Genomic DNA, 16,384 nt, shown 5'->3' on the forward strand with positions numbered 1-16,384 from the left:
AAACATGATTGTATTTAAACTGATTGGCCGCAAAATGAGCAGTGATGCTCCTCTAGGATTTGGAAATGAGAGGTGCTCATGAATAAAATGGACCCCCTCTTTTACTGCGACACTATATGTATGTACAGTATGTCCAATATGAACAACTTACTGAACATTGTGCAATATGAATGGGCTAAATAAAAATGGGATTTAAATGGGATTTCTAAGGTTGATTATAATAACAATAATAATAGTGATAATGATGATAATAATATTATTAACATTGTTATTACTATTATTATTCATAGTAGCCTTAAATCATGTTTTGCTATTTGTATTAATGTTGTTACCATAACTATCTGGTTGTATATATTATTGTATAGATTATATTATTATTTGTATTGTTTCATTTACACCTGCACTATTGGAGCTCAGAGCTTTAGTATTTTTTTATTCATTAACTATTACTTTCAATAATAGTATTTGTGCTATTAAGGCTCATATCTATTTTTATTTTTTGATATTGTTAAACTAAATTCTAAGTCTGCTAACATAAATAAAATGCAGTGGTGTAAAGTACTTAAGTAAAAATACTTTCAAGTACTACTTAAGTTGTTTTTTTCGCGGTATCTGTACTTTACTTACTTTATTTATATTTCTGACTACTTTTACTTCACTACATTACTGAAGAAATCAATGTACTTTTTCTCCATACATTTTCCCTGACACCCAAAAGTAATCGTTCCATTTCGAATGCTAAGCAGGACAGGAAAATGGTCCAATTCACACATTTATCAAGAGAACATCCCTGGTCATCCATATTGCCTCTGATCTGGCAGAAAAACATGAAAATCATGCTGTCTGCATTGCTTAATATAAGGAATGTGAAATGATTTATACTTTTACTTTTGATACTTGAGTAAAATTATTTGGTTTTAAATATACTTAAGAAGTATTTTACTGGGTGACTTTCACTTTTACTTTCGTCATTTTCCATTAGGGTATCTTTACCTTTACTCAAGCATGACAATTGGGGACTTTTTCCACCACTGATAAAATGTTACAAATTTCTACATTTTGGATTACTTTTTACCATCTTCATTGCGGTACTATTTTTTTGAAGGATAATCGCCATGGTCACGGTCTTATTCTTGTTTGGTCTTGCTTATTCTTGCCGGCTTCTCAGAGATCGTGTCAGTGCGGCAACAACAGTATCCGGTAGAAGAAATGGGCGGGGTTTATGACTTTGTAACCTAACGTAACAGGTGTAGAAAGACTTTGTGTTTTGGTAAGTTAACTAGTGACGGGTTTCTCACTGGGTTCCGACCTTATTTTATAGCTCAATGGTCCCAAACGCCCTGACTATTCTCAGAAGCCTAACTGACCTTTTCACACTCCACTCCAGCAGCAGGTGGCGATAGGGAACAAGTGTTTACTCGTGCGCCACCAAGAGCGCGCATTGCAGCAACCTTTGTGTCCAGGTAGCAAAATTAATACTTCCTGTTTTCTGATTTTGCCTTCAAAATAAAAGTCTGTAGTAAAACGCTATGTGTATATTCCAAAATCAATATTTTTTTTCAACTTTTCATAGTGCACAATGTAAAAAAACAAACATTCTCAGCTAAAGACAATTATTACGTCATATAAAATAAATAATATTATAAGGTGGAGCACATTGAGAAATGGTTGTAGCTTAAGAACTAATGTAAAGAAGACAACATTCTACAGACCCGATTGATCTAGAGTCTATATGGTGTATTTCCTGGATAATCGTGGTCTACATAGCCAGCAGCCCTTTCTACTCCACCCATTTCATTGGTCCCAATGCAAAAACACTGTAGGCCTATAAATGACATATTGTCTTACAGAGGAAAAAACATTCTATGTGCTGATGTAAAAGTGGGATTGGGCATTGGGAATCTATATGGTGTAATTTCATGGGGCCTTTTGCTGTGGTCAAACAGATTAGAATTGGGTGCCTGGTCACTATACGGTACAAATATAGAACTATTCAGGAACAACTATTATTTGTGCCGATGTAAAAACTGTCTGGGAAGTACTTAGTAAGATCTGTAGAATCTATATATGGTATTATTTCATGGGGGACTGATGTCTATATGCCCAGGAAACACTTTCTACTCCACACACTCCATTGGTCTCAGTGCAATACAGTGTGGTTAGGATTACTCACCAGGACAGGGATCAATAACTAGACAGGTTGATTACATTTATTTTTTTAACTAGACAAGTCAGTTAAGAACAAATTCTTATTTTCAATGACAGCCTAGTGGGTTAAGTGCCTCGTTCAGGGGCAGAACAACACATTTTTCACCTTGTCAGCTCAGATTCTATCTTGCAACCTTTTGGTTACTAGTCCAACGCTCTAACCACTAGGCTACCCTGCCACCCCAGGGATGGTCAGGGGGACCCTGCACTAGGGTCTGTAAAATCTACAGTGAGCTCCAAAAGTATTGGGACAGTGACACATTTGTTGTTGTTTTGGCTCTGTACTCCAGCACTTTGAAATGGTACAATGACTATGACGTTAAAGTGCAGACTGTCAGATTTAATTTGAGGGTATTTTCCATATCAGGTGAACCGTTTGGAAATTACAGCAGTACATAGAACCTCCATTTTAGCAGACCAAAAGTATTTGGGCAAATTCACTTATGTGTATTAAAGTAGTCAAAAGTTTAGTATTTGGTCCTATATTCATAGCACGCAATGATTACATCAAGCTTGTGAATCTACAAACTTGTTGGATACATTTGTTGTTTGTTTTGGTTGTGTTTCAGATTATTGGGTGATCAATAGAAATTAATGGTAAATCATGTATTTTGTGATTTTGGACTCACTTTTATTGTAAATAAGAATATAATATGTTTCTAAACACTTACAGATCGTTCTGAATGAATTGTGAATAATGGTGAGTGAGAAAGTTACAGGTGCACAAATATTATATCCTCCCCAAAATGCTAACCTCCCATGTTATTGTAATGGTGAGAGGTTAGCATGTCTTGGGGGTAGGATATATAATGCTAACCTCCCATGTTATTGTAATGGTGAGAGGTTAGCATGTCTTGGGGGTATGATATATAATGCTAACCTCCCATGTTATTGTAATGGTGAGGTTAGCATGTCTTGGGGGTAGGATATATAATGCTAACCTCCCATGTTATTGTAATGGTGAGAGGTTAGCATGTCTTGGGGGTATGATATATAATGCTAACCTCCCATGTTATTGTAATGGTGAGGTTAGCATGTCTTGGGGGTATGATATTTGTGCGTCTGACGTTCTTACTCAAAAAAAAGAATGTACTTTCTTTACAAGTTTTTTTCACTGCTGGGATGGTGTAAATAAAACTAGGCTAGACTAATATTACACACTGCAATTCATATCTTAATCATGAGCCCTGGCCTGGCCTGCCCTGCTCTTGCTGATGTAAACTTTTTGTGCTGCCTAACCAATGGCTGTGGCACTTCAGGAAGCGAGTCAAAGGCTTTCCTGAAAATCTTTTTTGATTTGTCCAAAAAAGTCAATATATCTGTGGAGGGACAGGTGGAGGCAAAGGGTGGACCGAGTGCTATAGTAAGAGTTGACTGTACTGATAGTGACACTGTTGTCTGTGGTGATAGAGTTAACTGTGGAGTTGACAATACTGATAAATGCATAGATCATAATAATTTAACACAACAGATGATACATGAAAATAATGCTGTTGAACCACCAATATGACATCTAAATTGTATGGGGGTGGCAGGGATGTTGGGGAGGACCAGAAAGTTAAGAATCACAACAACAAAAATTAACACCATTTTTGGGGGGGATCACCATGCTAGTTCAATGGCAATGCATTAAGTTATGCAGCAGCCAATTTAATATGCAAAATATACATTCTTTATAGGATAAAGAACCTGCTTCTGATCTTCATCATGATGTAGCAAAAGAGTTCATATGGAGTGTCAAGTGTGCAGCCCAATCAAATTTCAGACACCCAAGATATTGGGAATGAATACTACCACTTAGAGACAGAACGTTGTGGTAGAGGTATATCAGATGAGGAAATCGTAAGCTCTATGACAACTGAATCAGGTGAGCAGCATGTAACTGGAGAGATTGACGTCGAAATAAACAAGGATTCACTGAAATGTGTTTTGTCAGATGATGTAAGTTTTGGAGGGTTCAGGCTTACCACTTCAAATAATTGTGTGTTTACGTTGATGTCCTGTCAAATGGGAGAGGGTTAATTCAGAAATTAGTGGTAGGTAGTTAAAGAAGGACTCATGAGAAGGCTTATTTGCACCTCCGAGAATTGGGGTCCAGAAAATTAATGGACTCTACAAGGTGTGTCGACAGCGTTCCACAAGGATGCTGGCCCATGTTGACTCCAATGCTTCCCACAGTTGTGTCAAGTTGGCTGGATGTACTTTGGGTCTCAAGGCTTAAAAATCCTTCTTTAACCTGTCTCCTCCCCTTCATATACACTAATTTAAATAGAGTATACAAGTGAAATCAATAAGGTATATATATAGCTTTTACCTGGATTCACCTGGTCAGTCTATGCTATGGAAAGAGCAGGTGTTCCTAATGTTTTATATACTCAGTGTATAGGCCTATAGTGTATTGCTTTAGGACCAATTGAGTGGGTGGAGTAGAAAGTGTTGCTGGGCATATAGACATCAGTCCCCCAAGAAATGATACCATATATAGATTCTACAGACCCTACTTAGTACTCCCCACCTCACTTTTACATTGGCACAGATAATCGTTTATCCTGTTCAGTGCTATATTTGTACCATATAGTGTCCAATGGCATGGAGTAAAATGCCAGCAACACTCCGAATGGATTAAATTGAGATTTTGTGTCACTGGCTTACACACAATGCCCCATAATGTCGAAGTGGAATTATGTAATAAAATATTTATAAAATAAATTATAATAAACCCTGAAATGTATTGAGTCAATAAGTATCAACCCCTTTGTTATGGCAAGCCTATATCAGTTCAGGAGTACAAATGTGCTTAACAAGTCACATAGTAAGTTGCATGGACAACAATAGTGTTAAACATGTTGAATTGACTACCTCATCTCTGTACCCCACACATACAATTATCTGTAAGGTCCCTCAGTCGAGCAGTGAATTTCAAACACACATTCAACCACAAAGACCAGTTTTTCCAATGCCTCGCAAAGAAAGGCACCTATTGGTAGATTGGAAGAGTCATTGAATATCCCTAGACCTAAGCACACACAAAATCCTAGAGGAAAACCTTGTCCAGTCTGCTGTCCATTTTCTTTTTTTTTCACTCAATCTGCTTTCCAATAGACACTGGAAGGCAAATCCACCTTTCAGCAGGACAACAACCTAAAACACAAGGCCAAATATACACTGGAGTTGCTTACCAAGACAACATCGAATGTTCCTGAGTGGCCTAGTTAAAGTTTCGACTTAAATCGGATTGAAAATCGATGGCAAGACTTTAAAATGTCTGTCGAGCAATGATAAAGAACAAACTTGACAGAGCTAGATGAATTTAAAAAATAATAATGTGCATATATTGTACAATGCAGGTGTGAAAAGCTCTTAGACTTACTCAGAAAAACTCACAGCTGTAATCGCTGCCAAAGGTTATTCTAACTCAGGGGTGTGAATACTTATGTAAATGTAATGGGGTATTGTGTGTAGGTGGGTGCGAAAAATAAATACATGTAATCCATTTTGAATTCAGGCTGTAACAACAAAATGTAGAATAAGTCAAGGGGTATGAATACTTTCTGAAGGCACAGACCCTTATGAGTATTCCCTACAATACTTTTACTGTGGCACCCAGAACAGTTCTTGCTCTATAAGCCAATAAGTATTCCATATACAGTAATTCACATTGTCGCTGATGGAATGGATGGAGTAAAAGGCCAGCAACACTGTGTTATTCAGAGGCCCATGAAATGACATCATATATAAACTCAGCAAAAAAAGAAACATCCTCACTGTCAACTGTATTTATTGTTAGCAAACTTAACGTGTAAATACTTGTATGAACATAACAAGATTCAACAACTGAGACATAAACTGAACAAGTTCCACAGACATGTGACTAACATAAATGGAATAATGTGTCCCTGAACAAAGGGGGGGGGGAGGGGGGGTCAAAATCAAAAGTAAGTCAGTATCTGGTGTGGCCACCAGCTGCATTAAATACAGCAGTCAGTGCATCTCCTCATGGACTGCACCAGATTTGCCAGTTCTTGCTGTGAGATGTTACCCCACTCTTCCACCAAGGGACCTGCAAGTTCCCGGACATTTCTGGGGGGAATGGCCCTAGCCCTCACCCTCCGATCCAACAGGTCCCAAACGTGCTCAATGGGATTGAGATCCGGGCTCTTTGCTAGCCATGGCAGAACACTAACATTCCTGTCTTGCAGGAAATCACACGCAGAACGAGCAGTATGACTGATGGCACTGTCATGCTGGAGGGTCATGTCAGGATGAGCCTGCAGGAAGGGTACCACATGAGGGAGGAGGATGTCTTCCCTGTAACGGACAGCATTGAGATTGCCTGCAATGACAACAAGCTCAGTCCAATTATGCTGTGACACACTGCCCCAGACCATGACAGACCCTCCACCTCCAAATCGATCCCGCCCCAGAGTACAGGCCTCGGTGTAACGCTCATTCCTTCGACGATAAATGCGAATCCGACCATCACCCCTGGTGAGACAAAACCGTGACTCGTCAGTGAAGATCACTTTTTGCCAGTCCTGTCTGGTCCAGCGACGGTGGGTTGGTGCCCATAGGCGACGTTGTTGCTGGTGATGTCTGGTGAGGACCTGCCTTTACAACAGGCCTACAAGCCCTCAGTCTAGCCTAGCCTATTGAGGACAGTCTGAGCACTGATGGAGTGATTGTGCGTTCCTGGTGTAACTCGGGTAAGTTGTTGTTGCCATCCTGTATCTGTCCCGCAGGTGTGATGTTCGGATGTACCGATCCTATGCAGGAGTTGTTACATGTGGTCTGCCACTATAAGAGGACGATCAGCTGTCTGTCCTGTCTCCCTGTAGCTCTGTCTTAGGCATTTCACAGTATGGACATTGTAATTTATTGCCCTGGCCCCATCTGCAGTCCTTAAGCCTCCTTGCAGCATGCCTAAGGCACGTTCACGCAGCTGAACAGGGACCCTGGGCATCTTTCTTTTGGTGTTTTTCAATAGAAAGGCCTTTTCAGTGTCCTAAGTTTTCATAACTGTGACCTTAATTGCCTACCGTCTGTAAGCTGTGAGTGTCTTAACGACCGTTCCACAGATGCATGTTCATTAATTGTTTATGGTTCATTGAACAAGCATGGGAAACAGTGTTTAAACCCTTTACAATGAAGATCTGTGAAGTTATTTGGATTTTTACAAATTATCTTTGATAGGAAAAAGGAATGTAAGTTTTTTTGCTGAGTTTATATTCTACAGACCCTTCTGAGTATTAGCTACAATATCTTTTTGCTGTGGAACCCAGAATAGTTGCTTTATAAGCCGATATGCATTCCATGTACAGTGATATGACTTTGGAACATGTTTTAAAACCCCATTTTAATGCACACGTGACTTAAATATGAACAAATATGAATCATTAATGTTTAGACAATTATTTTTCATATCATTTATAATCACAGGTTATTGACACGTTTCTACTATTATGTGGAAGACTTTTATTTTGAGAAATTCCGTGACCCAGAAGTACTTTACTATAGTGTTGCTGACGAGACTGCGATAAACTACAGGATGCTTTTGTCTTTCATGCCGTGCCACGTGATGAAAACAACACCGCTTGCTATCTCGTGAATACTCCACTTGCATTATCTAAAAATGTTTAAAATACAGTTGTTGAGGGTTTTTCTCAACGAGAGATTAACAGCTGCTGCTGAAGAGATATTCGGGGTCGTTGAAAAAACGATAGCAGAGTATCAGGAGGAAGTTGTCCGTCTACAGAGGCTGCTCGACATTGTTCTTCAACCTGAGCCTGATATAACGTTAAAGCTACACAGAGCAGGTTTGTTAGCTACTCAATACGTCTTTCTAATTATGGGGCGCAATAGCGACATATATATGGAGGTAAATCATTGACATAATGATGTGAGTGTGTAGAATGGTTTTATAGTGTAAACACAATTTGAAAGGGTAACTGATGAGTTGTCAACATGAAATAATCCTCTGTACAGTAGTTGTAAACACGTTCTCAAACGTGTAACTGATGAGTTGTGAAAATGGGGTTGTAATGGCATTTGCAACCTATGATTCGCAAACGTGTAACATAATATTTGCAAGCAATAATTGCATCTGTACACCTGCACATGTCAATTTCGCACGCACAGAATTTTGGCAGAGAGAGACCTGTTTCTTTTAACCAATCAGATGAGGTTTTTGATAGACCAGTATACTCTACACTGGTTGGTTGGTGACAGCTCACACGGGACGGGGTGTGTTGTCTGGCGCAACCACCTGTCAATCACGACGTGTATCACTAGGTTACAACTGCGACTACTTGCACAATGTCCATCACAGAAGCCCAGCTGTTAGTTATTGCCGGTAAGTTTAAATGTCTTTCTTTTATGGATAGGTAAACAAGCTATTTTCTACTTTGTAATAGGTGTTTGAAAGCAATTGTCCAAGTCATTGTTGTTAAAGAGTTTAACTCTTACGTTGTAGTCTGACGCTAGCTTCCGAAAACAAACTATTTAAAGCTTAATTCTGTATGGAGCCACAACTAGCTAGCTAGCATAATCATTAGAAAATGAATCATTCACCTGCTAGAACCTAGCAACTGACATAAATCCCATGATTTATAGATCACCCAGTTAGATATGGAGTTTTAGTAGAAGTCAGACTGAAGGTAGAAAATAATTTGTTCAATATGTAGGGATCGATGTTCCGTCTACGGGACAGACGTTACACAATTAGCATAATGTGTGAACATGTGTCTTATATGGGCAGAAAGCTAAAGTTCTTGAGGAACTGCAATTCCTAACTGCATTGTCCAATTTACAGTAGCTATTGCAGCGAAAAAATGCCATGCTTTTGTTTGAGAGTGCATTAAAACAAAACACTTTTTTCACCGCAACAGGTTTGATACATTCACATATGAAGGTAAAATATTTACTTTACATTCTGAAATCTTGCTCTGATTTGTCATCCTAAGGGTCCCAGAGATAAAATCCATATAGTATGCACTATTTTGTATTTCCACTTGTTCAACTTGCAAAGAAATAAATCTGAAAATCGAACGCTAAACGTTGTTTCAACCAGTCAAATTACATTCGTATTTATTCCTCACAAGTGAAAAAGTAACCAACCTTTGCTAGATCAGTCTGCATTCAGTCAATCCACTGGGAAATCAATTTTAGCTAGGAAGGCATCATGGCTATATGATACGGGCTGTGTTCCCTTGATTGACTAATCTTTCAAATGACCACCTATCGTTTTGAAACCAAGCTAGCTAGATACTCTCATACTCATTGGCTATGTGGAAACTAGAGGTCGACCAATTATGATTTTAACACCCAATATCGATAATTGGAGGACCAAAAAAAGCCGATACCGACTAAATCGGCCAATTTATATTTATTTATTTGTAGTAATGACAATTACAACAATACTGAATGAACACTTATTTTACCTTAATACATCAATAAAAATCCATTTAGCCTCATAAATAATGAAACATGTTCGATTTGGTTTAAATAATGCAAAAACAAAGTGTTGTAAAAGTGCAATATGTGCCATGTAAAAAAACTTGAGTTCCTTGCTCAGAACATGAGCAAGGAACGTTGGTGGTTCCTTTTAACATGAGACTTCAATATTCCAAGTTGAGGTTTTAGGTTGTAGTTAATATAGTATTTATAGGACTATTTCTCGCTATACCATTTGTATTTCATATACCTTTGACTGTTGGATGTTCTTATAGGCACTTTAGTATTGCCAGTGTAACAGTATAGCTTCTGTCCCTCTCCTCGCCCCTACCTGGGCTCGAACCAGGAACACATCGACAACAGCCACACTGGAAGCAGCGTTACCCATCGCTCCACAAAAGCCGCGGGGGAATAACTACTCCAAGTCTCAGAGCGAGTGACATTTGAAACACTATTAGCGCGCACCCCGCTAGCCATTTCACATCGGTTACACCAGCCATTAGGCTGATATGCTTGAAGTCATAAACAGCGCTGTGCTTGTGAAGAGCTGCTGGCAAAATGCACGAAAGTGCTGTTTGAATGAATGCTTACGAGCCTGCTGCTGCCTACCATCGCTCAGTCAGACTGCTCTATCAAATATCAAATCATAGACCTAATTATAACATAACACACAGAAATATGAGCCTTTGGTCATTAATATGGTCGAATCCGGAAACTATTATTTCGAAAACAAAATGTTTATTATTTCAGTGAAATACGGAACCGTTCAGTATATTATATAAAACGGGAGGCAACCTAAGTCTAAATATTCTTGTTACATTGTACAACCTTCAATGTATGTCATAATTACGTAAAATTCTGGCAAATTAGTTCGCAATGAGCCAGGCTGGCCAAACTATTGCATGTACCCTGACAATGAATGAACGCAAGAGAAGTGACACAATTTCACCTGGTTAATATTGCCTGCTAACCTGGTTTTATTTTAGATAAATATGCAGGTTTAAAAAATATATACTTCATGTATTGATTTTAAGAAAGGCATTGGTGTTTATGGTTAGCTACAGTCTTGCAACGATTGTTTGTTTTCCCGCAAATGCGCTTTTGTTAAATCATCCCCCAGCGTTGCATCGATTATATGCAATGAAGGACATGCTAGAATAACTAGTAATATCAACCATGTGTAGTTAACTAGTGATTATGATTGATTGTTTAAGATAAGTTTAATGCTAGCTAGCAACTTACCTTGGCTTCTACTGCATTTGCGTAACAGGTAGGCTCCTCGTGGAGTGCAATGAGAGGCAGGTGGTTAGAGCGTTGGACTAGTTAACCGTAAGGTTGCAAGATTGAATCCCAGAGCTGACAAGGTAAAAATCTGTCGTTCTGCCCCTGAATACGGGAGTTAACCCACTGTTCCTAGGCAGTCATTGAAAGTAAGAATGTGTTCTTTAATAACTGACTTGCCTAGTTAAATAAAGGTGTAAAACAAATCGGCGACCAAAAATACAGATTTCTGATTGTTATGAAAACTTGAAATCGGCCCTAATTAAATCGGCCATTCCGATTAATCGGTCGACCTCTAGTGGAAACCCTTTGTCTGGCGCACAAACTTTCAGCTAACCTAGCGCGCCAGGAGGCTAGTTCTGTTTGGACATTTATGCGTAACCTGCTTCGACATATTCTTGCATATCTGTGAGTTATGAAAATTGTTTTGCAAATGTTGAACTTACAATATGGCTACTAATACTGGAAAAGCTAAATGAAAGTCCAGGTATACAGATTTTGGACGATATTCTAGCATAAATCTACCGGGAAAGTGTCATAGACAACAGCTAAAGGAGAGGACGCTAACATGACCTTAAACTGGTAAGTGAAATACGAGTCTTTATATTTATATTGTAAATCCGAAAGCCACATGTCAATGTCAACATACAATACACATTTGGGCTCCCGACTGGCGCAGTGGTCTAACACACTGCAGTACCTGGTTCGAATCCAGACTGCATCATATCCGGCCGTGATTGGGAGTCCCATAGGGCGGCGCACAATTGGCCCAGCGTTGTCCGGGGTAGGCGTCATTGTAAATAAGAATTTGTCCTAACTTGCTCAGAACATATGAAAGCTGATGGTTCCTTTTAACATGAGTCTTCAATATTCCCAGTTAAGTTTTAGGTTGTAGTTATTATAGGAAATATGACGTGTCGACTATTTATCTCGATACCATTTGTATTTCATATACCTTTTGCTATTGGATGTTCTTATAGGCACTTTATTATTGCCAACCTAATCTCGGGAGTTGATAGGCTTGAAGTCATAAACAGCGCTGTTTTAGTTAATATTGCCTGCTAACTTTAACTAAATATGCAAGTTTAAAAAATATATACTTCTGTCTATTGATTTTAAGAAAGGCATTGATGTTTATGGTTAAGTACATTTGTGCAACGATTGCATTTTTTGCTAATGTGCTTTTGTTAAATCATCTCCCGTTTGGCAAAGTTGAAGTAGGCTTTGATTCGATGATAAATTAACAGGCACCACATTGATTATATGCAACGCAGGACAAGCTAGTTAACCTAGTAATATCATCAACCATGTGTAGTTAACTAGTGATTTGTAACGACGTGCGTTGAGAGTCGGGAAGCAAGTTCAGGGAGTGAGTGTTTTAAGAACTAAACACAACAATACAAAAAATAAGAAACATGAACAACACACAGAACTGACACAAGAACAGAAACAATAACGCCTGGGGAAGGAACCAAAGGAAGTGACATATATAGGGATGGTAATCAGGGAGGTGATGGAGTCCAGGTGAGTCTGACGCGCAGTGCGTGTTAACGATAGTGACAGGCGTGCACCATAACGAGCAGCCTGGGGACCTAGAGGCCGGAGAGGGAGCACACGTAACATGTTATGTGAAGATTGATTGATTGTTTTTTATAATATAAGTTTAATGCTAGCTAGCAACTTACCTTGGCTCCTTGCAGCCACAAGGTCCTTTTGATGCTGCACTAACCACCTGCGTAACAGGTGGTCAGCCGCCATGCCGTCTCCTCGTGGATTGCAATGTAATCGGGTCCTAAAAGGCAGATTTACCGATTTGTTATGAAAACTTGAAATCAGCCCTGATTAATCGGTTGACTTCTATTCCATACATGTTTCATTTTAAAACAAAGGAGTTTAATCTACCTGCTTAACTATTTATCTGTATATGGAATTGTATTTTGTTTAAAAAAAAAAAAATTCTTAATCTTTACAGGAAAATGCCACGGCCCCTATCTGATGTGTGGAGCCATTTCACTGCAGCTAATGTAGAAGGAAAAGCTGTGTACATTTGCTAATATTGTGACAAATCATGTGTGAAGAATGCAACAAAGATGCAGAATCATCTGGCCAAGTGCATAAAGTTCCCTCAGCGCTCACAACAAGCAACCTCTGACAAAAGTCCCTCTTCTATTCAAGGTGAAAATTATGAATCAGACACCTTATTGATAGCAACAGCTCATGGTCCTCCTGGAATCAGATTTTTTTTAACTCAATGGATGAACGTAGTCAGAAATGCTGATGAATGTCTTGCTCGAGCTGTGTATGCAACTGGTTCACCTCTGATGCTCACAGGCAATGTGTATTAGAAGAGATGTTCTTCGCCCAGCATACACCCCTCATCTACTCATTTGCTGGATATAGAGTTTAAGTGAAGGTCAAGCAAATCTTAGAGAGAGCAGACAGTATTGCAATCATCTCTGATGGGTGGTCAAATGGTCGTTGGCAATGAATAATTAACTACATCTCCACCCCTCAACCAGACCAGCTGAAGGCAGTCATCAATGACCTTGGACCACAGAAGGTATTTGCACTGGTGACAGACAATGCAGTGAACATGAAGGCTGCTTGGTCTAAAGTGGAGGAGTCCTACCCTCACATCACACCCATTGGCTGTGCTGCTCATGTATTGAATGTGCTCCTCAAGGACATCATGGCACTGAAAACAATGGATACACCCTACAAGAGAGCCAAGGAAATGGTTAGGTATATGAAGTGTCATCAAGTTATAGCAGCATTCTACCTCACCAAGCAAAGTGAGGGGGCGGCAGGTAGCCTAGTGGTTAGAGCCTTGGACTAATAACCGAAAGGTTGCAGGATCGAATCCCTGAGCTGACAAGGTAAAAATCTGTTGTTCTGCCCCTGGACAAGGCAGTTAACCCACTGTTCCTAGGCCATCATTGTAAATAATAGTTATTAACTGACTTGCCTAGTTAAATAAGATAAAAAGTGAGAAGATAAGATTACCACATTGAAGCTGCCCAGCAACACCTTTTGGGGTGGTGTTGTCATCATGTTTGACAGTCTCCTGGAGGGTAACGAGTCTCTCCAAGAAATGGCCATATCACAGTCTGCTGATATGGACAGCCCCATCAAGAGGATCCTCCTGAAACCTATAGAAGTAGCCATTGCATGGATTGAGGGAGACAATGCCATCCTGTCTGATGTTTAGATTTAAGAGAAGAAATCTGTACTGCCCTTCACTGTTGCTCCAAGCAGAGGAAACTGCAGTTCTGAAATACATCAAAAACATGAAGACTTCTGCCTGAAGCCCATAAAAGCTGCAGTATACATATTGGACCCAATGCTGGCAAGAGCATCCTGTCTGGTGCAGAGATCAACAAGGCCTATGGTGTCATCACTACCGTGTATTGCCGCCTGGATGAGGGCAAGGTTCTTGGCAGTCTGGCAAAGTACACTTCCAAGCAAAGGCTTTGGGATGGAGATGCAATATGGCAGTCATGCCAACATACCTCATCAGCCACTTGGTGGAAGGGACTTTGTGGATCTGAGGCTTTTTTCCCTGTTGCCTCCATCCTCCAAATCCCACCAACATCAGCCGCCTCAGAGCACAACTGGCCCTTGTTTGCGAACACACACACCAAAACACGCAACAGGCTGACCAATACAAAATGGAAAGTGACAGTGAAGATGAGGCCTCAGAGTCTGATGGTCAAGAGGTGGACATTGAGGTCCAGGGAGAAGACATGTGAAGCTTGAGAGGAAGACAACCAAAGCTTTAGTTTCTAGACATCATTTTACAGATGTATGTTGAAAACGTTTTGGGAGATGCGATGGATCATTGGGGATCATTCAATCTTCCCTTTTCATCGTTCAGTGAAATCATCCCATATAATTTTATTAAAGTTCAATTTCGTAACTAAAATGATTTGTATTTTTTTATATTGGAAGGATTTAATCATCATTTGCAAATTTGTCTACTTATGATAAGGTAAAATGTTTGTTTTTGTCTCCATATGATATGGTAAATCTATCCAAAGTAAAAAGCATTTCAATTGTGTTAATATTTGCATATATTTCCGTTATTTCCCATATATTCCCCAAAATGTGAAATCCTAGGGGTGAGACACACTTTGCTACGGGGTTCTGGGGGCATGCCCCCAGACTTTTTTGAGAAAAGTATACAGGCAACAGAGAATTTTTTTGTTTTTTTGTTAATTTACTGCAATTCTACTAATCTTGCCATATGGCATAGAGAACAATTTGCAGTTTTACAGCTAATTTCCTTAAATTCTACACATTTTGCCATAGGGTGGTGAGAAATGTGTGCAATGTTTTTGGTTATGGTATTGAGTGACAGTGAATAACAAAATCAATGGTGGCTCCCCAGTCGGTAATTTAACCATGATTACCACAAGTTTAGATTGGTAAATTAGTCAAGCCAGCTAAAACATGGGCTAATTGACTGACATAACAATATTTATTTAATTTTTAATTGCACCTATTCTACTTTTCTAATTCTCAGTAAATTTAGACCCTGACTTTTAAACTGCGCACCCATAATCCAATGTTATTTAAAGCTTTTACTACCTACTTGTGCTTGTCCTGATTGTTAGAGTTGTCAGTTGGATTTGGAATCTATAGTTTTTTAGATGTTTAAATTTTTTGTGTCCCTTGCTAAAAAGAAAGCATCGTTGCAGCTCTTTCTCCATTAAGAAACAAAGCCTCCCTTGGCAGAGGTCGGGTAAAACTCTAAAAATAAACATACAGATTTCAGCACCCAAAGAAAAGCTTGCAGCTATACGGCAAACATAGGTACAAAGAAATAATTAAAGAATGGACATTTTCAAGTATAGATTCTAACCGACTCGATGTCGTTGGTGGACACTCATCGCAACTCAAATTTCTGCCACTTATAACTAATTTCTTGCATTTCAACATTTTTTTAAATGACCCATTGCCCTTCTAACCATAATATTTTTTTAAAGAATGGCACCATGTTCAAAAGTTGTGGCTAAATCACTGTTGGCTCAAGTTGAACAGTTTTATACCCTCAGCATATGATCAAATGATGTGCTCAACAGGAGTTGCATAGGCCTTTATCTGAAGGAGTTATTGGCTAATTCATGTTATTTTTAGGCTGCATTTTGTGATGACGTTGATCTATCAGGTTTGACAAGCACCTTTATTAGGGCTCTGATTGATAACCACTTTGTAGGGATGGTGAGATCCAGAGGCAGATGTTGCAGACCTTTACAGTGCAATCCTCTGAATAGTAAGCATTTTCTGTGTAACATTAATTCCCCATTAACTAGGGATGGGAATTTGAAATTATTTCACTATTTGAATAATGGTTTTTTTTCAGCTGAGATGTTCACCATCATAGAACTGATTCTGTTTTTTGAACTTTCTGGTGAGTATTTTTCATTGATCAGTGTTGGTGCACAGC

At 39.2% G+C, this 16,384-nt stretch overlaps 1 protein-coding gene across 8 annotated transcripts in view; it reads left to right on the top strand.

Moving 5' to 3' along the window:
• The window catches only part of LOC118359263 (zinc finger protein 177-like), a 72,825-nt gene that overhangs the window by 53,893 nt on the left and 2,548 nt on the right, over positions 1 to 16,384 (top strand). The window contains exons 1-2 of one of the 8 annotated variants that reach the window (XM_035737690.2): positions 7,728 to 8,021; positions 16,301 to 16,348. The exons of 3 other annotated variants lie outside the window; for them this stretch is intronic. In XM_035737690.2, the coding sequence (XP_035593583.1) occupies positions 7,838 to 8,021; positions 16,301 to 16,348 (232 nt within the window). In that variant the 5' untranslated portion in view covers positions 7,728 to 7,837. Of the gene's footprint in view, positions 1 to 7,727; positions 8,022 to 8,091; positions 8,558 to 9,092; positions 9,116 to 12,683; positions 16,211 to 16,300; positions 16,349 to 16,384 lie in introns of those variants that run through there. 4 more of the 8 variants (XM_035737694.2, XM_035737692.2, XM_035737691.2 and 1 more) reach the window with 4 other exon arrangements.

Source organism: Oncorhynchus keta, chromosome 26 (assembly GCF_023373465.1).
Source record: "Oncorhynchus keta strain PuntledgeMale-10-30-2019 chromosome 26, Oket_V2, whole genome shotgun sequence".
Lineage (NCBI taxonomy): Eukaryota > Metazoa > Chordata > Actinopteri > Salmoniformes > Salmonidae > Oncorhynchus > Oncorhynchus keta.